This window comes from Nothobranchius furzeri, chromosome 3 (assembly GCF_043380555.1).
Source record: "Nothobranchius furzeri strain GRZ-AD chromosome 3, NfurGRZ-RIMD1, whole genome shotgun sequence".
Lineage (NCBI taxonomy): Eukaryota > Metazoa > Chordata > Actinopteri > Cyprinodontiformes > Nothobranchiidae > Nothobranchius > Nothobranchius furzeri.
Window position 1 is genome coordinate 91,965,940 of NC_091743.1, and position 21,688 is coordinate 91,987,627.

Consider the following 21,688-nt stretch of genomic DNA (forward strand, 5'->3'; position numbering starts at 1 on the left):
TCTGAAGCTGCTATGGAGAGAGGGGTCGAGACTCGGTTTTTAAGAAGCGGGTGGATTACAGCGTTCTTAAAGTAAGCAGGGACCTGACCAGAAACCAGAGAAGCATTAATTATAGAGAGCACGCTGGGACCGATGGACTGAAAAGCACTTTTAAACAAAGATGAGGGTAAGATGTGGAGGGGGCATGCAGAGGTCTTCATAGAGTTAACTAGTTTGGTTAACTCAGGCAAAGAAACAGGAGCAAAGCTATCTAGGATGATGGGCCTGGTTGGAGTCGGGAGAGGCGGCGATAAGGCTGAAGGAGAGATGCTAGATCTAACCTTATTGGCTTTGTCCACAAAGAAAGACAGAAAGTTCTCACAGTCTGCAACAGAGTGGATGGAGGCTGTAGGAGAGGCAGGAGAGACGATGCTGCTGATGGTGTTAAACAGCACCTTGGGGTTCCCTTTGCTCTGGGACACCAGGTTGGAGAAATAGGAAACCCTAGCGTCTCTGACTGCAGAGTTAAAGGATGTCAGAAGATCCTTTAGGTGCAGCAGATGGACGTGGAGATGGGTCTTCTTCCACAAACGCTCAATTTTTCTGCATTGGTGCTTCAGGCTGCGAAGGCTGTCCTTAAACCAGGGAGTAGGGTTCACTGCAGGAACTCATCTGGTTCTGACAGGACAGATGTTGTCCAGAATGGAGAGGCAGTGCTCGTTAAACTGAGAAGTTAAGGAATCTGGGTCGTTATCAGAAGAACAGGGTGGATCAAAAGCAGCAGAAACATTGCTAGCTGTGCTCTCATTAAGAAAACGAGAACTAACCATACGGCGAGCAGGAGGTGGGGACGCAGAAACTGACAAGAAAATGCAATGGTGATCTGAAATATAAACGTCCTCAAGACAAACACTGTCAGCATTTAGACTCAGGGTTAAAACAAGGTCTAGAGTGTGTCCCCTGGTGTGTGTGTGGCCAGAAACATGCTGGGTAAAGCTGAAGGAGTCCATAAGGCTGGAGAAATTCATGGCAAAGAGATCGGAGGGATCATCAACGTGGATGTTAAAGTCACCAACAATCACCAGTCTGGACAGCTTCACAGTGGAGGATAGAAAGTCACTAAACTCCTGAAGGAAAGAACTGTTTGGACCAGGTGGACGATAGACCACAGCACAGTAGAACGGGTCCTTACGCCCGACTTTAATCAGCTGCAGTTCAAAGGAAGCAAAGTGACCAGAGGTTGTAGAGCTACATGGAAGATGGTCTCTGAAAACAACAGCTAGGCCTCCACCACCACCAGAACCCCAGGGCTGGCTAAGAAAAGAATAACCACTCTGGCAGAGTTCAATCAGAGCAGAATAATCAGATGTTTGCTGCCAAACTTCAGTCAGAAACAGAAAATCCAGGTTTTTAGAGAGAATTAGATCATTGAGCAGGAAGGTCTTACTGATAACAGAGCGGGTGTTTAATAGAGCCATGCTGAGTGAGGTGGAGGAATCAGAAACTACACAAACAGCTGGAGTTAGTGGACGTAAATTAGCAGGGTTAGATCCACGGTGTTTATAAAAACCACTTATGGAGGGAACAGGAGGAGAAACCACTGAGGAATGAGGAGAAACCGACCTTAAAAAACTTGGACGGATGAACCGCGCTGCAACGCGGCCTGGCGGGAATGTGGAAGTGGCGCTCAGGTCACCAAATAAAGGACAAGAAGCTAGAAGATCGCGCCGATGTTTACCAGATAAACCACGCTTTAAGAGAAGTCTTATTCTCACCTGGATTCCTGCTCGTTTACCTCTTTTCCTCCGACGTTTTCCCGGGACCGGATAAACATCGCTAGAGGTGCGCAGCTCTGGATCGTCGATTGGATGGTACGTCTGCGTCTTGGGCGATTGTGAACGAACGGAAGGACAAAAGAGTCTGGCGATCATAGGAGATGGTAGCAGGGACACTACTGAAGAGGATCGCAGACAGGAGCAAGGTGGAAAAGAGGAGGTTAGTGGAGAAAAGTTTGAAAAAGTGGCCGCTGACCGCAGCTCAGCCAAGCACAGGCGCCATCTTGTTACCGACCGACTGCTATTCCTGTTGCTGCCTCAGCACACGGACAGTTCCCTGCAGCAGACAGTTCAGCACCATGGAGAGCAGCACTCTGGCTGAAGCTTCCTGCCAGATCCCCAGCTGGAGCCTATCAGGCCATGATGATCCAGCCTTTAAAGACTGACATTAGTCATCTGTTCAGGGGGACTCTGGATTAGTCCAGTGCCCTCCGTAGCCGCAGGGTAGCTTTGGCATAGAAGAGACTTTTAAAACTTTGAGATAAACTTTGAAGAGCCTATAGCTTACAGATAGCTTTAGTTAAGCTTGTTGTCTTGCTATAATTGTACAACTTGCTGGTTTCACTTTATTGGAGTGATCTCTTTTAAATCACTTTACTGCTTGCCTTACTCACCGGCTCTACTTCTTGTTGTTTTAGACCAACCTCCTTTAGTTACAATCCTTAGAACGATTTTCATTTCATGGTGATTTATGTTTAAACTTCTTCCTTTTGTTGAGGGACTATTTCAGTTAAATTAACTATTTTGTTGAGTGGCGGCTATGCCCTCCTCCTCTTCTTTTATTCTGGTGAAGTCCTATCTAACCTGTGTTACTCCTTCCTGGACCTCCTAGCCAGGCAAGGGTGTAACATCCAGTAGCATGTAGTAGGGCATCAGTGGCTTTGATTGCAATAAAAAGCAAGATACGTCCAAGTTTTGCGGAAGTCCATGGCAGCACAGAGACTGCCCCAATACCTCATTTATACCACCACTGTATACTCTTTTGTAAAAAGGAAACAACTGCACCAGAACCGCCACGGTCTGGCCACGTATAAACAACTTAAGGCTCCCTGATGCCAGTTCAGCATTGCATCAAACTGGTGGCATGGGTTTATAAAGGCGGCTACGAGAACCGACCTGAGCTGAGATGAGCCACGCTGACTAGGCTCTAGTGGAAAAGGGCCATAAGTGAATGCTGGAATCGTTCTTACTGTGATGGAGATTCCAAGGCCTTCATGGTCTTCTTTGACCAACACCACCTTCCTGATTGGACCCACTCCCTGGGTTTTCTTTAGAGTGTCAGGCTCCTGCGATCACATATAAAAGCCAGTTTCAGGACCAAAGCACTGATGTTAGCGGTATTATCTGCTGTGTAACTTCCCACTTACGTGTCCCACGGGAGATGGTAGAGGTTTCTTTGGGTCGCTGCGACCTCTGCATGCTCGGATCACAGTTTTATGGCGATGAAGATGAATTTCTGCCTCCAGCTGATTCCAAAGCTTGTCGTGAGCTGGCCCCTTCATGTCACGACCAAGTAACTGGATCTGCTGCACCCTGAGGAGTGGACTTAAAGGTTAAAACAAGCCTTGCATTTGACTTTTACACATAAGTCTGGAAATCACTGATACTTATTTAGGGGTAGGTGAGTTGATACAGGTGAGGAATACAGAAGTATTCTAGGTGTCCTAGGTCTTCTTTTAGGTGGTCTCCTGGTTGGACATGCCCAGAAAACCTGCCCAAGGAGGCGTCCAGGGGGCATCCTAACCAGATGCCCGAGCCACCTCAACTGCCTCCTCTCGATGTGGAAAAGCAGCGGGTCTACTCCGAGCCCCTCCAGGATAACCGAGTTCCTCATCCTACCTCTAAGGGAGAGCAGAGCCACCTTTTGGAGAAAACATGTTTTTCGCTTGTATCTACAATCTCGTTCTTTTGAGCCAAAGCTCACGACCATAGGTGAGGGTAGGAACGTAGATCCACCGGTAAATCGAGAGCTTTCCCTTCTGACTCAGCTCTCTCTTCACCACGACAGACCGGTACAACGCCCGCATCACTGCAGATGCAGTGGTTTAGAGTTTAAAGTTGATCTTTTGTATGGAGTAGTAGAGTGCTGTGGGTTTTTTGTTTAGTTAAAGATATCTCCTTTAGTTTGGTTTAATCACCCATTTTTGAGTTTGTACCTTTTGAGATCCTTATTTTGGTCTTTAGAACCGAGGAATCTTTCTCAGTTTTAGTGGGACATCTTTTGACTGTTGAAATATTTAAAGGGACTTTACGGACTTTTGGATTTTTATGCTCGTGACTGCCCCCTCAGGTCAAAAGCGTAACGGCAGCTTCAATAGTAAGCTCGTGCACGAGGCGCGCATGCTGTACGTGCACACTCCTAAACGAAAATAACAGCTGAGACAGTCCTGTGTGTGTGTGTGTTTGTGTGTGTGTGTGTGTGTGTGTGTGTGTGTGTGTGTGTGTGTGTGTGTGTGTGTGTGTGTGTGTGTGTGTGTGTGTGTGTGTGTGTGTGTGTGTGTGTGTGTGTGTGTGTGTGTGTGTGTGTGGCCCGGAGGACAGAGGACAGGAGAACACGCAGCTAATTAATTAAATAATTTGGTTCTGTACCTTTCTCTTCAGCACAGCCGACAAAGGTTTATGATGGGTCAGTCCTCCTGCATGCTCAGATCATTCCCTTCCCTTGCTTGAAAAATTGTTCCAAAATGAAAGTTGAACCCACATCTTTTTTATCTGTGAATTCAACGCCGTTCGGCGAGTCTCAAATAAAAATTTGGGCGTCTTACTGTAAAAATATACCATTAATGTAAAAAATAAACTAAATGAACTATGTTCACACCCAGAATCAAACCCAGGTCTTCTGCATGAGAGTCAGACATCTTACTAGGTGAGCTACACTCTAGTAACATTCACAGTATCTGTAACGTTTATATCCTTGATGACAGCTGAAACAACGTCAAACCAAAGAACGGTTCGGAGTGAAAATGGCTGTTTTGTTGCTAATTAGCAGGAAATATCTAGAAGAAAGTTCTACAGAAAGTAGCTAAGGGTCCTCAGAAATGTAGCTAGCTTTGTCACTAGGCGTTAGGAACAGCGACAAAGTGGCACTGCCTCTCTCTCTGCTGCTAAAGCTACGGATAGCAAATGCTACGGGCGATGCCTGAGCGTGAACGCGCATGAAGCAGCCTGCTCGACCCGAGCATCTCTCTTTTTCTGTGATTTTACAGAAAAACAGGCAATCCCAGTAAAAATGCCAGGGCTCATTCTACAGGACCAGGGCATTGCAGGAGAACGTATGAAGAAGACATTTATTATTTCTATACATGTTTTGGCTGTCACACTTCCTTATAGCCCCTTTAATTATTTTTGTACATAAACCTGATCATCTGTTTACCTTTTAACCTTGTGTTATTGTTCCTTCTTTTTGCACCTGAGCCAAACTCCCCAGCAGGGCTGGGCAATAAATAGAAAATTTATTGTTATTAAACTTTCTGGTAAATGGCATCTAATAAAAATCCCAAATTCTGTATCTCAGAATATTAGAATATTATGAAAAGGTTCAATACTGAAGAGCTGTGGAGCCACTTTCTAATCACCTAATGAACTCAAAACACCTGCAAATGCCTTTAAATGGTCTCTCAGTCTAGTCCTGTAGGCTACACAATCATGGGGAAGACTTGACAGTTGTCCTAAAGACGACCTTTGACACCTTGTACAAGGAGGGCAAGACACTAAAGGTCATTGCTAAAGAGTCTGGCTCTGTGTCCTAGCACATTAATAGTGTAGTGGAATATAGTTGTATACTCTTGCACTGTTATTAGGTCCAGATGTTATAATCAGAAGAGGTTGTTTTTACTTCAGGGAGTTTTTTTAAACACTTTGTATTGACTCAGAGACAAGAAAAGAGAGAGTTGGGATCGTTCAAGAATCTTTAATTTCTATAATTATAAATTCAAACAATCTACCAGGACTAACTCTCTATGATGGATGCATATGGATTTGAATGTTGAAGTGTCTGTGTGTGTGTGTGTGTGTCTGTGTGTCTGTGTGTGTGTGTGTGTGTCTGTGTGTGTGTGTCTGTGTGTGTGTGTCTGTGTGTCTGTGTGTGTGTGTGTGTGTGTGTGTGTGTGTGAGTGTGTGTGTGTGTTCAGAATCTCCAGGCTGAGGCAGGCGGATCTGGGTGTCTGATGTTTAGACTAGGAACCACGAGGGCTTCAGAAGCTCTTGACATGAAACGCCATCTCGTGCCATGTCTACGTACCGTATGGAGTCTCCCGCGGTCAGATCAGGAATGTCAGGTCCTCGGACCTCTTTGGTACTGGACTGATGAAACAGCGTCTGCAGCACGACAAACCCGTCTACGGATAGCTCCGGCAGTAGCGGCAGGTCTCAGCGCGTTCAGCTTTTATTGTGAAGGAACCGTCTCGTCTTGTTGTTCAAACGACAGAAATTCCAGCTTGACAGTTCTCAGCTTAAAGTAGAAAAACACAGCTGGCCAGGCTGTAATCTCCTTTAGCGATGAGGATTGAGAGCTGGTTGAAACTACGTTGAGTCTATGATGTAACTCCGTTGGAACTCAGATGGAACTGAAGTTAAAATGGCGTTGCTCTGTTTTATTAACTTAGTTGTTTATAAATCTTAGCAAATCGGAGTGGACGATTTAAATAAACAGCCCAGATTCTGCCCCGCAACAGACGGAAGCTCTGATTGGATGAGAACAATGTGTCATGCGTTTCTATGTTCTGTGGATCCGTATGTCTGGTGCACAGTCCTGTTTATTCATTAAACACATAAATCATGACATCTTGATTTCACAGACCACTAACCTGATTATTATTGATCAACATATGTTTTGATTAGCTTATCACAAATAAAGTTCTTGGATTAATTAATGAAAAGCATTCTTCTTCCTTCTTCTGTCTCCTTTCCTGGAATGTAAACATTCAGAAACAAGAACCCGACCTTGGCGATTCATGCACGCTGTTACTGTGTGAAGGGGCAGCTGTTAAGGGCAGACGATAGGATCTTAATAACGCTACAATAGAGAGGTAAATGGATGTGGAAGAAAAAATGTACAAGCAAGAGATAACTACACCCTGGAGAGGATTGCCTAACACTAACCCATTCAACAATGTGGAAAGATTCACAAAGAGTGGACAGCAGCTAGAGTCAGTGCTACAAGAACCACCACACACAGACGTATGCAAGACAGGGTTTCAGCTGTCGGATTCCTTGTGTCAAGCTACTCTTGAACAAGAGACGACGTCAGAAGCATCTAGCCTGGGCTAAAGACAAATAGGACTAGACTGCTGCTGACCGGTCCAACGTTATGTTCTCTGATGAAAGTACATTCCAGAGTCTGGAGGAAGACAGGAGAGACACGTGATCCACATTGCTTGAGGTCTAGTGTAAAGGGCTGCATGGTGGTGCAGTGGTTAGCACTGTTGCCCCGCAGCAAGAAGGTTGCAGGTTCAAAACTTGGCTGCAGCCTTTCAGCGTGGAGTTGCGTGTTCTCCCCATGCATGTGTGGGTTTCCTCTGGGTACTCCGGTTACCCCCACAGATATCAACATGCCCTATAGGTTAACTATTGTACGTCTCTTTGGATAAAAGCGTCTGCTAAATAAATAAACTTTAAACGTTTCCACAGTCAGTGATGGTTGGGGTGTCAGGTCTTCTGCTGGTGTTGGTCCATTTCTGAGGTCCAAGATTAATGCAGCCGTCTACCAGGAGGTTCAAGAACACTTCATGCTTCAAGCTGCTGAAGAACTTAATGGAGATGCAGATTTCACTTTCCAGCAGGACCTGGCACCTGCACACAGCCCAAGCTACCAGTACCTGGGTTAAGGACCATAGTAGCCCTGTTCTTGATTGGCCAGCAAACTGGCCTGACCCAAACCCCACAGAAGAACTGTGTGGTATTGTGAAGAGGAAGATGCAACATGCCAGACCAACAATTCAGAAGAGCTGAAGGCCACCATCAGAGCCCCATGGGCTCTCATAACACCTGAGCAGTTTCACAGACTGATGGACTCCATGCCTCACTGCACTGCTGCAGTAATCCAGGCCAAAGGAGCTCAACTTAAGATTGAGTGACGTGCATGCTCAGAGTTTTCATGATCAGACTTTCAGTCGGCCTTAACTGATATTCTGATTTTCTGAGCTACTGGATTTGGGATTTTCATTAGGTGTCGGTTATAATCATCACCGTTAAACAACAAGCTGGTTTCAGTCATAACTGAACCTTACCTGCCAGCCAGCTCCTTGTCCAAGTACTTAGCAGCCAGTCTGGCGCCATACACCTCAGCCTGGAGAACGGCGATGTGTCTGCGAAGCGCTTCATTCTCTTTCTTATACAGGCGGCTCTCTGCCTCCAGCCGGGCCTCGGTTATTTTGTCCTTCTTACTGGACTCCAGCTCCTGCTCCTGGAAAACACACGCGTGTCATCAGTAGGATGTGTGTAAAAGCAGAACATCTACCACCCTTAGCACCAGTTCTTCTCTGTACACAAAAAGAAAGGTGCTGAGGGAACTCTAAAATCAGGGTCCCATCTAGTGGTGCAGCTTCTGTGCTGCCATGATCAGAGCCTCGGGACTGTCCTTCAGTCCAGCATGTTCTGGTCACCGGTAGGATAGCAGTCTCCTGCAAGTGACCTGCTCATTTGGGATGGACAGGTTGACTTTGGCAAGTGGAAACAGTGGCACAGAGTATCCGTGGGTAGCGTAGCTCATGACAGCCATGGTGTAGGGCGGTGTTTTCTTTCACAGTGACGTTCATAGCTCAGTCTGTAGCTCTGTCTGGGTTTACTGCTTCTACTGGTATCTAAAATGCTGCCGCACACGTTTAAAAGCAGTGGGATCAGCTGACTCAGCCTGGACAGAGGACACCGCTGAGGGAGGGAGATCCTGTTGCACCACCAACGGCCAGGCTCTTACACCAGCAGGGTGTCTGCTGACATGCTGGTTGACTGGACTTTGTTCATAAAAACACGTGTTGTTTGTTTTCACACACTCGGGCTAAGACTGTGTTTTACCCTGACCTCAGCACCATGATGGGCCGCTTCACGGAGCCAGAGTACAACCCCGGGAAGCGCTAGACGGCAGCTTCACCTGCCAACCACAACGCTCGACGCCCCTCATCCCACACCAGGTGGTGTCCTGTGGTCGCTCTCAGGTAACCAGACCCAACTGCAGGTGAGTCCCCCCTCCACTGTAGATTAGTTAAATTCGGATTAGCTTGGAATAGAATTGGATTATAGCGACTAGTAGCCGTGTGTGTTTGTTTAGAGATCCCGTTGGGTTCGGCCCCAGTGAGGCATTTTTCGTTTCCAGCTTCGATAGCTCGCTTTTCGTTTAGTCTTGTTGAATATTGCTAGCTGTTGAGATTTTGTTTTTAGTTAATTGTTATCTCCGTCGTGCGTTTTTGTTTAGTTAGATTAGAAGTGCGTTTGTCGTTTGAACTTTTACAGTCTAGGACTGTGTATTTTGGTTGCTTTTTGTAAAAATAAATATCTTATTTACACTCACCCCTCCTTTCTCAGCATCAGTTTTTATGTTAGCCCTTACCACAACGCCTAGCACTCAGGGTTTGTAACGGGCCGGACCGCCCAGCCAGATTACATCCAGTTAAAACAGTCCGGCACACGGACCGGACAGGAAACGAGCAGGTGAACAGAATACCAGAGAGCCGGCTCCTTACAGACCGAAGGAAATGTAACGGATCATGTTTTTGTCGAGTAGAACAAATGTTGCTATGAAGTGGGTCAAAACGTACGTAACTTTATTTAAAAAACTAAGAAGGAGAACAAACAAATAAATAAATAAATAAGAACACCATTTGCATGTTTGGTCTTGTTTTCTGTCACCTGTGGTGAATTATTCAAAATTCATCTGTGAGAGCCAGAAGTTGGTGCAGCAGCTCGAGTTAAACCTTCGGTTTCAGCGTCATTAGCTTTGACAACAAGAGCCAAACTAGCTCATCGCTCCTTTGAAACATTCTTTGGTAAAACAAAAGCAAAACACTTACCATCTCTTCCATTGTTGGCACCAGCTTTAGGGGAAAGGCAGCAGAGGAAGAACAGAAAGAAGCCACAGGTTAGAGAAAACGTCATTTCAGGCAACAAACCATGTTAGTATGTGAGTTGGTAAAGATCTGACAGGTCTCAGGGCTGAAAATAGAAACTGGAAGTAAAGGCAGGCAGGAGCAACGGCACCAGAGAGACGGTATCCGCTAACGGCTGAAATTCACGCCTCTGATTGGTGAGTAGAATCAGCCAGTGGGGAGTCCCGCATGCACGAGTAAACATCTGTAGCACATCCAGGGTCTGAAATTAAATTTTTTACTCACCGGCCAAGTTGGCTGGTAGATGATGAAAATCTAGCGGCCAAGCATATTTTTTACCGGCCAAAACTCTAAATGATTTAGATCTACCTAAAGCATGTTATTCTATATTATGTTGATTCCAAACAGAGTGACAAAATAATTAAAACATCAATTAATAAGGAAAACAACTCTTTTGTCATTTTTACTATTTATTTATTTATTTATTTTTAGAGATGTTTTTATGAACTCTTTCATTGAAATCTAGTCAGACTCCTTGTTTTCTCTGTCCATGAAGTCTGGCCTCCTGCTTCTGACACCGTCTTTGTGCCAAAGCCTTACAGCCTCATTTGGGTCCTAGTCCTTGATCTCTGGAGAACACAGCTGCACCATGAGAAGATCTGAAAGTATGTCAGGGCTAGGGTTGTCACGGTAACCGGTGTAGCGGTAAACCCCGGTAAAAAAGCTGACAATAATAATAACCGTCTTGTTTTTAAAAAAAAAATTATCTCGGTGATTACCGTGGCTGCGGTGTAGGTGCTGTGACCCTTACCAGCCACCGTATCATCTGCTGAAGTAGCCGGCGGCACATGCGCACTTTGTTGTTTACAACCAAAACTTTCTTTAAGCTAAAGCTGAAATAATGGCAGGAGGAGACGGCAGCACTCGGGACATTTATTATCCCTCAAAGAAGACAAAGAAGGAAGTACGGGCATTTATTGGATATTTGAAGAATGCCGAGGGACAGTTGATAGAAGACGGCTATCCTGTTTGCAGCACGAGCAGAAAAAGTGTCTGAAAGGCAGCAACGCTACGTGGCCATCATAATGTAGCCATTGTCTCACGACTCCGCCGTCTCCAGTTCGCCACTTTTCACAAAATCTTCTGGTTGCCACTGGTCCTGGTGGTTTTTCTTCCAGTTCGACGAGTTTTCTTTTGGAAGGCTGGCTGACTCCAATTAAAAACCGCCACATTTCACCGCTAGTTAAGCTAACTGCTAACTTGATAAAATGATTGAATGGGATAGGTGGAAATGACGTTGGATGTGGCGCTCACGTTTCGCGTACGTTGCATGCAGGCGGGAGGAGTATCAGAAATCCAGAGAAGATGACTGATAAACATAACTAATTTGGTGCAAACATTTACTCGCCAGGTGGCAGGTAGAGCTCAAAAATTTACTCGCCAAATGGAGCAATTTACTCGCATTTGGCGAGTGGCGAGTGTTAATTCCAGACCCTGAGTATACTTAATTAAATAAAGTTTTTGAAGATGTTTAGCGATGACCTTCACACCCACTCACACAGGTCCCACTTCACAGTAACTTCAAAACACATTTGCTCTGACGCACAACAAGTTTGCTTTGGGAAGAGAAGTGGTTTTGGTAAGTTAGTCAGAGAGAACAAAAGAGAGCAGAAGTGTGGAACGAACGCCACGGGGAAAGGAGCCCTGCCGGCTCTTTTCTTCCCCCACGCTATTTCTGTCAAGCTTACACAGACTCATCCCAGAGTCTTTGGTTTCTGAGTTAATCTAAACTTGAGAAAGAGCATCTGCTAAACGCTTCATCAACGTGTACCGAGGTCAACTCTGGACTGGACCGTCGCACACCTTCGTCTTCTCTGCCAGCCAAGGTGGCATCTGGATGAAACATCCTCCTTCGGTCCAGATCTAAAGAGGGTCCTGGGTCGGTGAGACGGAACACGATAGATAGCGTTCTGATGCTGTTTTTCTAATAAGAACTAAAGTTTAATTCAAAACATCATCTTTCACTCAGATTCACCTTTCCTCTCCCTGAAGCAACCTCAGACACCTGCATGCACGCATTCATAATTACATCATCCTCAATCTTCAGCACATCCAACACAAGGTCTATTTGTGCAAGCTTAAAATATCACCTGTTAAAGATGTCCAACAAGGTTGCCAATGTTGATTGTTTCCCATGATTGTCATTTCAAATCATTAGTTTAAATTGAAGAATTAAAACTCTTAAATTTTAAACTTGTTTTTTTCATTGAACTGAAACACAGACAAACGGATATGATCGTCAGTTTATCGATGAAAACAACCTTTGAGTCTTCTTATCTCTATAAAATTGGTTATTAATTTGTAAAAATTAATATTCCAGATTATTATGTAGAATGGTTCCTCTTTCATAAAAGAGCCAAGAACCATTACGCTACAACTGAAAAAGCAAAGAATCCTAATTCTTCTGATTAAACATTCAAAGATCAATCAGGCTGATATCCTATATTTATATAGAAGATCACATCTTATTGGTCCCAAGTACAGGTAGTATATTAAGCTTAAAAGCAACATATTATACCCTCTTACACTGGGTACCAGACCAGTGACATACGTTTTTATTCATCATCATAATTCTCCTGAATGTCTGATTCAGACCACTGCTGTAAGGCACAGAATTTGAGGGTTAGGGTGTAGGAGGTATGCTATATAAATAAAGTTGTCTTGTCACTGTGAAACCAACCACCACGTGCATATCTGTAGGCACCAGCTTTGCTTCAGCAAGGACCAAACTAATAACTGACCTTAGTGCAGCACAATAATGGACCCGTCTACCTACCAGTCTTTCTTTGATGGTGTCCGAGTCCTCAGCTTGTCCTTGTTTGACACGAAGCTGCAACTGAAGAGCATGAAGCTGCAGGAGCAGGTCATGGACCTCCTTCTCCACTACGGTCCGTTCAGCTTTAGCCTCAGTCAGCTCAGAACGCAGGTCCACCAGTTGGGCCTATGAGCAACAAACAGAGAGGTGCTGAAGCCAGGCCCGCGGTGTGTGTGTGTGTGTGTGTGTGTGTGTGTGTGTGTGTGTGTGTGTGTGTGTCTCAGAGAGTCCTTAAATAACAGTCAGGGTCTTACTGGATCTACATCTGATCTGGCAGAAAGAACCTGCTCAGTCAGATCAGTGGTCCTCAGCTCCAGCACCTCTGACATGTGGAGTTCCTCAGGGCTTCGTTCTGGGACCTTGCCTGTTCTCACTCTGTGCTGCCATTAGGATCACCTTCAGAAAGCTTAACAATCAGGTCCACTGCTTTTCTTTTGATATCCAGATGTATTTTCTCATTACAGTTAAAACCAGCGACCCACTAAAACCACTACACAAGATCAACGTGGATTCGGACGATTTTCTTGGAATAAAACATCAGCTAAGATGCAGCGAGACAAAGTGGTTAAAGTGCGTCAACACAGTGGATTTAATACGAGTTTTAAAGAACAATCTCTGAGTGAAGTGAGGTTAGTTTTTGTGTCACTGCAGATATAAAAACTAACTCTGCATCAGTCAGACGCAGCAAAGCTCACAGACACTCGTCTGTATGAGCATGAGCGTCGGAAAGCTGATAAAATCACCTGTAAAATAAGTTAAACAACAGTAAAAATGCTCCTTTTCTTTTTAGAGTCCACATCCAGAAAGCTGGAGCCGTGTTTCACTGACAGGCTGTCAGACTAAAGCCCTGATGAGCTCGGCTGGGACAAACTGGTCTGATGTTTAGGTAAGGGAAGATACCGCGGTGACGTTAGCTTGAAGTTGGACGTTGGATATTCGACAGACATTGGCTTACACGGTCAGCGATAAGCCTTCATGCCGTGCACGGCGGCACAGACAGCGGTGACCTGAGTTTCGAGGACTCGCTAACGGGAACGGTGGTTCACTTAGGGACTATCAACAAATTTGTAGTCCTTTGTAAACGAGTACAAAAAATAAATAAAAAACTTCCAGAATTATTTGCTAAATGACTCAAAATTACTTCTAACTTGTGTTACTGAACTACATTTACAAGACACAACAGTTTTAACACGTTTCACACAATCTGATCTTTTTTATTAGTATTTTATTCCAAAATGAAGGGATTGTTTTCAATAGCTCCTAGGTAAATCTGTCATAATACCCTGAACCATTTCTCAATGTTGTTCCTAAGCCAGACCGATGAAACACAACAGATTTTGTAACATTTCACAAGATCCTACCTTTCTTATTAGGATTTTTATCAAAAATTAAGTAATTTTTGTCAATAGCTTCTGGGTAAATCAGTCAACAAACTCGAAACCATTTCTCAATGATGTCACTACTGGAGACCAATGAGACACAGCAGTTTTTATCACATTTAACGAGATGCAACTTTTTTTTTTAAAGAATTTTGTCAAAGGATGAAAGCTAAGGCTGATCCCCATCACCTTATGTGATATGAAGCCTGTAAATGTCTTCGTCGGCATCTTGGGTGAGGTCATGCACTCTGGGCAGGGACATCTTAAACATCCATCTTCAGGCAAATTGTTGTCTCTCTCTCTCCCAACAGTTGAGTCAAAGTTGGGCCCTCACTTCTGGAGGACATAAAGGAAATACTCGATCGCCATTTCAGCTGGAGAGAAAGACAAACAAATACCACGGACCTCGCCCTTGAACACTAAAAAGACCACCAGGGGCCGGATGCTGCTCAAGAACTGCAAGGACCCTAAACTCACCTCGCCCAACGTGCTGACCAGAGCCTTGGTGGCTGTGATGTTTGTCTTTGTGAAATACTAAAACATAAACCCCATCGTGGCTCATGACTAGATTAGAGAATCTGGCCTCGTCACGTACTGATGAATTGAAATGAAATGGACTGCGTACCAATGCAACTGACTACAACTTGATATCAAGCCAGGTGCTGACGAGGGACGTTCTGATTGAGAAAGGTTACCATCGACGAGATCCCCACTCCAAGACAGGAGGAAGAAGAGAATACCACCTAAGAATTTGAGGGAGGAGAGGTTTGACTGAGGTCAAAGATGAATTTGCAATGGCCTGAAGCTGTGCTGCTGAGCACTGAGAAATGGTTTTGAGTATTTAAGCAATTAGCTTAAGAGCTATTGAAATAAATCACTTATTTTTTAATAAAAATTCTAATAAAAAGGACCAGAGCTTGTGAAATGTGAAAACAACTGCTGTGTTTCATCGGTCTGGCTTAGGAACAACATTGAGAAATGGATCGGGGTATTATGACAGATTTACCTAGGAGCTATTGAAAAAAATCCCTTCATTTTGGAATAAAATCCTAATAAAAAGATCAGATTGTGTGAAATGTGTTAAAACTGTTGTGTCTTGTAAATGTAGTTCAGTAACACAAGTCAGACGTAATTTTGAGTCATTCAGGAAATTATTCTGGAAGGGTTTTCTTTTTGTACTCCTTTACAAAGGACTACAAATTTGTTGATAGTCCCTAAGTGAACCACCATTCCCGTTAGCGAGTCCTCAGAACTCAGGTCACCGCTGTCTGTGCCGCCGTGCACGGCATGAAGGCTTATCGCTGACCGTGTAAACCAATGTCTGTCGAATATCCAACGTCCAACTTCAAGCTAACGTCACCGCGGTGGTGAAGATCTGGTTCTCCAAGGCCTTCAAATAAAAAATTATTTAGCCAGCAAACTCGTCCAGCTTGCTGTTACTTTTCGTCTCCTCTCAGGAACGCAGAAAGCTCAGATGTTGGAGCTTCACGTCACCTACTGAGGAAGGAGACCCACCCTGTGCTGCATTTGTAGGAAAATATGAAGCCACTGCAGCAAAGTGAACTAGTAAACAAAGTAAGAGATGAAAAACAACGGGCGAGGCGACAGCGTGTGAATCCAGACAAACGCATGAGAGAGCTGGCAGCCCTGGAACAGCCTGACCAACAACTCTCCCCACATGTTTATAAATGTTAATATAACGTTTCTGCTACGCTAAATAATGATTTCTCTATAGAACTACAAAGTCTGACTGGGGGAGGAGAGTCGGTCTGCTCTGTGGAGGGGGGCGGGGTTTGCAGCTCCTCCAGATTTAAAGAGACAGTACCCAAAAACGGCTCCTTCCCAGTCTCCTCAGAACGGGTAGATGAGGGTCTGTAGAGCAACAACAATGAGGAAATCAGACCACAGAACTGCAGTTCCACAACTGTATGATTTAGATGTGAAAAGGAATAATTTAAAAGCATGACATGACAGAGCTCCTCTGGAGTAAACGCGTTTCCGGGAGCGCTCTGTCAGGCGATCCGTCTGGAGCTCTGCTGGGATGTGGGACCCTTTGAGGAGCGACAGATGAAACGCACAAATCCGATTCCAGTTCATGTTCTACGAGAACCCCATCACACACGCGTTGTCATGGTAACCAGACTGAATGAGGCTGCACTCAGACATTTCCAAATAAAACTAACTCCATCCAGAACGACTCCTCAAATGTAAAATGTAGATGACAACTCGTTCCTCTACGATTGATCAGAATAAAGTTTTTATGTATTCCTGACGGAAACCTCTCCTCTGTCCTGACCGCGTTTATAACCCCTGCAAGGTTCTTTTATGCTTCAGCAGCCCGATCTTGAACAGTTTTGTTTTCTGAACGAAGGGATTCCTCTGACGTGCCGAGGACGTAGCAGGACCACATATGGTTCACTGAGGGCGTTCCTGTATATACAGGTGCTGGCCAGTAAATTAGAATATCATCAAAAGGTTGAAAATATTTCAGTAATTCCATTCAAAACGTGAAACTTGTACATTATATTCATGCAATGCACACAGACCAATGTATTTCCAATGTTCATTACATTTAAATTTGATATTCATAAGTGACAACTAATGAAAACTCCAAATTTGGTATCTCAAAAAATTAGAATATTCTGAAAAGGCTGAATATAGAAGACACCTGCTGCCACTCTAATCAGCTGATTTACTCAAAACACCTGCAAAGGCCTTTAAAAGGTCCCTCAGTCTTGTTTTGAAGGCACCACAATCATGGGGAAGACTTCTGACTTAACAGCTGTCCAAAAGACAATCATTGACACCTTGCACAAGGAGGGCAAGACACAAAAGGTGATTGCTAAAGAAGCTGGCTGTTCGCAGAGCTCTGTGTCCAAGCACATTAACAGACAGGCGAAGGGACGGAAAAAATGTGGTAGAAAAAAGTGTACAAGCTCTAGGGATAACCGCACCCTGCAGAGAATTGTGACGACAAACCCATTCAAAAATGTGGGGGAGATCCACAAAGAGTGGACTGCAGCTGGAGTCAGCGCTTCAAGAACCACCACGAGGAGACTCATGAAAGACATGGGATTCAGGTGTCGCATTCCGTGTGTCAAGCCACTCTTGAACAAGAAACAGCGCAAGAAGCGTCTCGCCTGGGCCAAGGACAAAAAGGACTGGACTGATGCTGAGTGGTCCAAAGTTATGTTTTCTGATGAAAGCAAGTTCTGCATTTCCTTTGGAAATCAAGGACCCAGAGTCTGGAGGAAGAGCGGAGAAGCACAGAATCCACGTTGCATGAGGTCCAGTGTAAAGTTTCCACCGTCAGTGATGGTGTGGGGTGCCATGTCATCTGCCGGTGTTGGCCCACTCTGTTTCCTGAGGTCCAGGGTCAATGCAGCCGTCTACCAGGAAGTTTTAGAGCACTTCATGCTTCCTGCTGCTGACCAACTTTATGGGGATGCAGACTTCACCTTTCAACAGGACTTGGCACCTGCACACAGTGCCAAAACCACCAGCACCTGGTTCAAGGACCATGGTATCCCTGTCCTTGATTGGCCAGCAAACTCGCCTGACCTTAACCCCATAGAAAATCTATGGGGTATTGTGAAGCGGAGGATGCAATACGCTAGACCCAACAATGCAGAGGAGCTGAAGACGACTATCAGAGCAACCTGGGCTCTCATAACACCTGAGCAGTGCCACAGACTGATCGAGTCCATGCCACGCCGCATTACTGCAGTTATTGAGGCAAAAGGAGCCCCGACTAAGTATTGAGTGCTATACATGCACATTCTTTTCATGTTCATTCTTTTCAGTTGGCCAACATTAGAGAAACAAACATTTTTTCATTGGCCTTTAGAATATTCTAATTTTCTGAGATACCAGATTTGATGTTTTCATTGGTTGTCACCTATAAATATCAAAATTAAACGTAATAAACATCGGAAATACATTGGTCTGTGTGCATTGCATGAATATAATGTACAAGTTTCACGTTTTGAATGGAATTACTGAAATATTTTCAACCTTTTGATGATATTCTAATTTACTGGCCAGCACCTGTAAGTGGACACGAGCACCTGGGTACGCACAGGTGGGATCAATCAGACGAATGCGGAGGAACGTCCATACGAGAGGCCACCGCAGGGTTCATAAATCAGGATGTTGACTGTTCGCACCAATATTCTAAATCTTGATAATAAGAACAAATGTAGAATATTTCTACTACCGTTTGAAGAATGAGATCTTCCATCTACCTCATCTAACAGGTACTAGAAGCATCAGCTCCCAAAGTTCAAAGGTCGTGACGGTCTGGCCCGTCATCTCTCCATGACCCCGTGCTGTCCCTCTAGAACCAGAGGTTCCTCGTCGTGGCTCTGGAACCACCTACCTCTCAGGACCTCGCCTCGGTCACTCCAAACACCTCGGCTGTCTCTGGATGTTCGACCCGTCAGGTCGTTGTCAGGACCAGTTCGTGTTTGGTTTCAACTTCTAGACATCTTCTAAACGGACTCACGGGGCTGAAAACCTCCAACAAGCATTGCTTTTATGAACAGATCAATCGTGTAATAATTCATCCAAACACTGAACTGATGCTAGAAGTTTAACTATCTAGTCACCTGAAAGGAGACCAGCTCACATGCAGGTGTCCCAAGCCAGAACCAGAAGCTCTACGCTGCTTTCTGACCCCCCAGGGCTGCTCAGCTCTGACGTGATCGTGGTGGATGTGCGCGTCGGGGGCAGCTTACCTCCAGTTTATGGTTGAGCTGGAACACCGTCTGGGTCTTGTGGCACAGCTGGGCGAAACAGGAGCTCAGACTGGTCATCTTCTGCCGGCCCTCGTACGTGATGTCCACTTGATCCGGGTCGATTTCTCCGAGCAGCAGGTCCACGTCCACAAAGGCCTTATCAAACTCTTTCTCCAGAACCTCCAGCCACCGGAACATGGACACAGCCGGGCCCAGGCCTAGGCTGTGTCCGGACGGAGAGCATCCAGCGGAGGCGGACATGTTCTGGGGGAAGCAGCAGGTCCTCGCCGGGACGTCAGCTCACGTGTGCGAATCCCCGCCGACCAACACCAGAACCAGAACCAGAACCAGAGATGTACCGAAACTCCTGCCGAAGGAAAACACCCGAAACTGCAGTCTGACCAGGAAGTCCACTCTTCTTCTGTGGTTTATTAGCAGTTAGCAGGTATAAGAAGTGTTGCACCGCCCCCTACCGGACCGGAGTGTGGAGCTGCGGTTTCTAAGGAAATAAAAGACCTGGTTTTAGTTTAATTCAACAACGAAACGATAAAAGTTTCTATTTTAAACACACAAAACACAGCATGTCAGGGAAAACGCTAGAAAAGTGCTTCTCTAAATGAAAGACAAAGTCATCCAGCTCGTCATCCACAGGCAGAGACTTTCAGGAATGGATTTGTTACAGCGACCTGAGCGAAACTCGCGATGAACCGTGTTTTACCGGGAACACCTGACCGTCCTCAGACGCGGGGACACGTGGACAGTTGTGTTCCGTTGCTTTACGATCACACACCTGTCTCAGTGAAAGGTGCTTTTGACGTCAGCGTTGAGACCTCACATCTGGATGGCGCGTGCAGCGCCCCCTCCCCCTGCTGGGTGTTACCTTTGTTTTTTATTTAGAATAAACTGCTGCAGGTTAAAATAGCGAGGTGTTAATGTAGAGTTTACTTACCTAACAAGATAACCGCGTTTCCTCGCTTGTCCTGCTGGAGCTGGAGCGACTCACGAAAATGGTTTAATTATGTGATCAAAGTAAAGCATGACAAATGTGTTAAGTCGGCAACACGTGATCGCGTTTTCTTGCTCTTCTGTGACGTAGTTTCTCATCCAGGCGTCTAAGCGGTCAGACAGCGACGCCAGGTGGCAGGTTGGTGCCATTACACTTTATTTATTTAACTGGAACGAGTTTCGTTCCTTTTCCTCCAGTTACCCACAAACGAAATGAGTGAGGCATATCAATTATATTAATGCTGGCAATAATCCAGTTTAATTTATGTTCAAAGATAGAAGTGTTTGTGAATTATATACGGTGCTCAGCATAAATGAGTACACCCCTCTACATCAGTCAGAGAAGCTTTAGTTTGCTTCCAGAACCAGCATCTTCTCTGAGGTACCATACTACAGAACCCTCCCACAGGTGTGGGCCATCGATTACAAACAACATTTGTTCATTTTCACACTAAAGTGATTTTCCTAACAGATCCATTCAAGCCCATGTTGCATACATGAGTACACCCCAGATGTAGTCTTAGGAGGAAAGACTCAAGACTACAAATTCAAATGAACAGGTGTTCAACCACAGGTGAGTCTAATGGTTCATCTAAGAGGTGTCCAGCAGACAGGTGACTATAAAAGGGCGTTACTTCACTAGCCCCTCCCATTTCATGCTGTCAGCAACGGCTCCACATGGAAGAGAAATGTCACAACATCTGAGACAGGAAATCATTTCTTTACACAAAAAGGTGAGGGCCAGCAGAAGATCAGCAAAGCTTCACGTCAGTCACAATACTGCAGCAACGGTGATCCAAACATATAAGAAGGATGGAAGAGCAACCAGCTTACAGAGACGTCCAGGCCGTCCACAGAAGTTCACATCTGGACAGGAACGTCTTCTGATGAGAGGAGTTGAAGAAAGTCACCATGTAAGTTCACCGCAGTTAGCTAAAGCAGGAGAAAGCCCAACTGGACCGTTTCCTGTGACATCATACGGCACACGTGCAGAGGAATGGCATGCATGGGGATCGTCCACAAAGGAAGCTTCTCCTGAGGCCCATGCACAAACAGCACACCTGGGGTTATCTAGGGCCCACGCTGGAACAGATGAAGACTACTGGGAGTCTGGACTCTGGAGTGACGAGACAAAGATCACTGGCTTCTTTTTGTCTACAAGACAATTCTAGGCAAGACACCTCTCTAGCTGTCCTCGCTTCTTCACCTCTCCCATAATAAATATCACACTCAGCTCATCATCCCCAACACCTCTACAGTCTTTGGCCCCAAATCCTTCCGCTGCAGCTGCATGACTGGAACAACTTACAAAACACCTTAAACTCGACACCTTTACCTATCACAACCTTTAGATCTAAACTTCTCCACCTGCTGCTTTTACTGATCTCCCGGATCACACTTACTCACATTCACACACATTTAATTCCCCATGATGTCATGATTCCCCTGTGCTTTAATTTTTCAGACCCACATTACAACTTTGTTTTGGGGCCAATTACATGTTTATATATTAGGTATCCGCTAGGCTGATGACTGTTTTTGTACCTTTAGTTACTTATTTACTGTTTTTGTACTTAAAACGAGCAGCGAGATGAGCGCTGCTCTCTGGTCTTGTATACATGTATACATGTATACATGTATACATGTGTACATGTGTACATGTGTGTGTTTGGCCTGGGTCAGGCTGTCCGCTTCGGGACGCTGAGGAACGATTCAGATGTCTGCAGTTTTCTTGGTTTGTTGGTGTTTTGCCGCATTATTAATTAGGCAGCAGTCTTTGGGGGGGGGGGGGGGGGGGTCCACGTGCCCCAGGGGGCTGACGTTGTGTCCCCGGTCCCCG

The 21,688-nt window shown here is 45.2% G+C and overlaps 1 protein-coding gene across 1 annotated transcript in view; it reads right to left on the minus strand.

The window, feature by feature from the left end:
• The window catches only part of gopc (golgi-associated PDZ and coiled-coil motif containing), a 28,056-nt gene extending 8,952 nt beyond the window's left edge, over window positions 1-19,104 (minus strand). The window contains 6 exon segments of the mRNA XM_015975474.3: window positions 3,005-3,100; window positions 3,182-3,347; window positions 8,042-8,217; window positions 9,818-9,841; window positions 12,690-12,854; window positions 18,844-19,104. Coding sequence (XP_015830960.2) covers window positions 3,005-3,100; window positions 3,182-3,347; window positions 8,042-8,217; window positions 9,818-9,841; window positions 12,690-12,854; window positions 18,844-19,104 — 888 coding nt within the window.
• Between the last annotated feature and the right edge of the window lie 2,584 nt (window positions 19,105-21,688).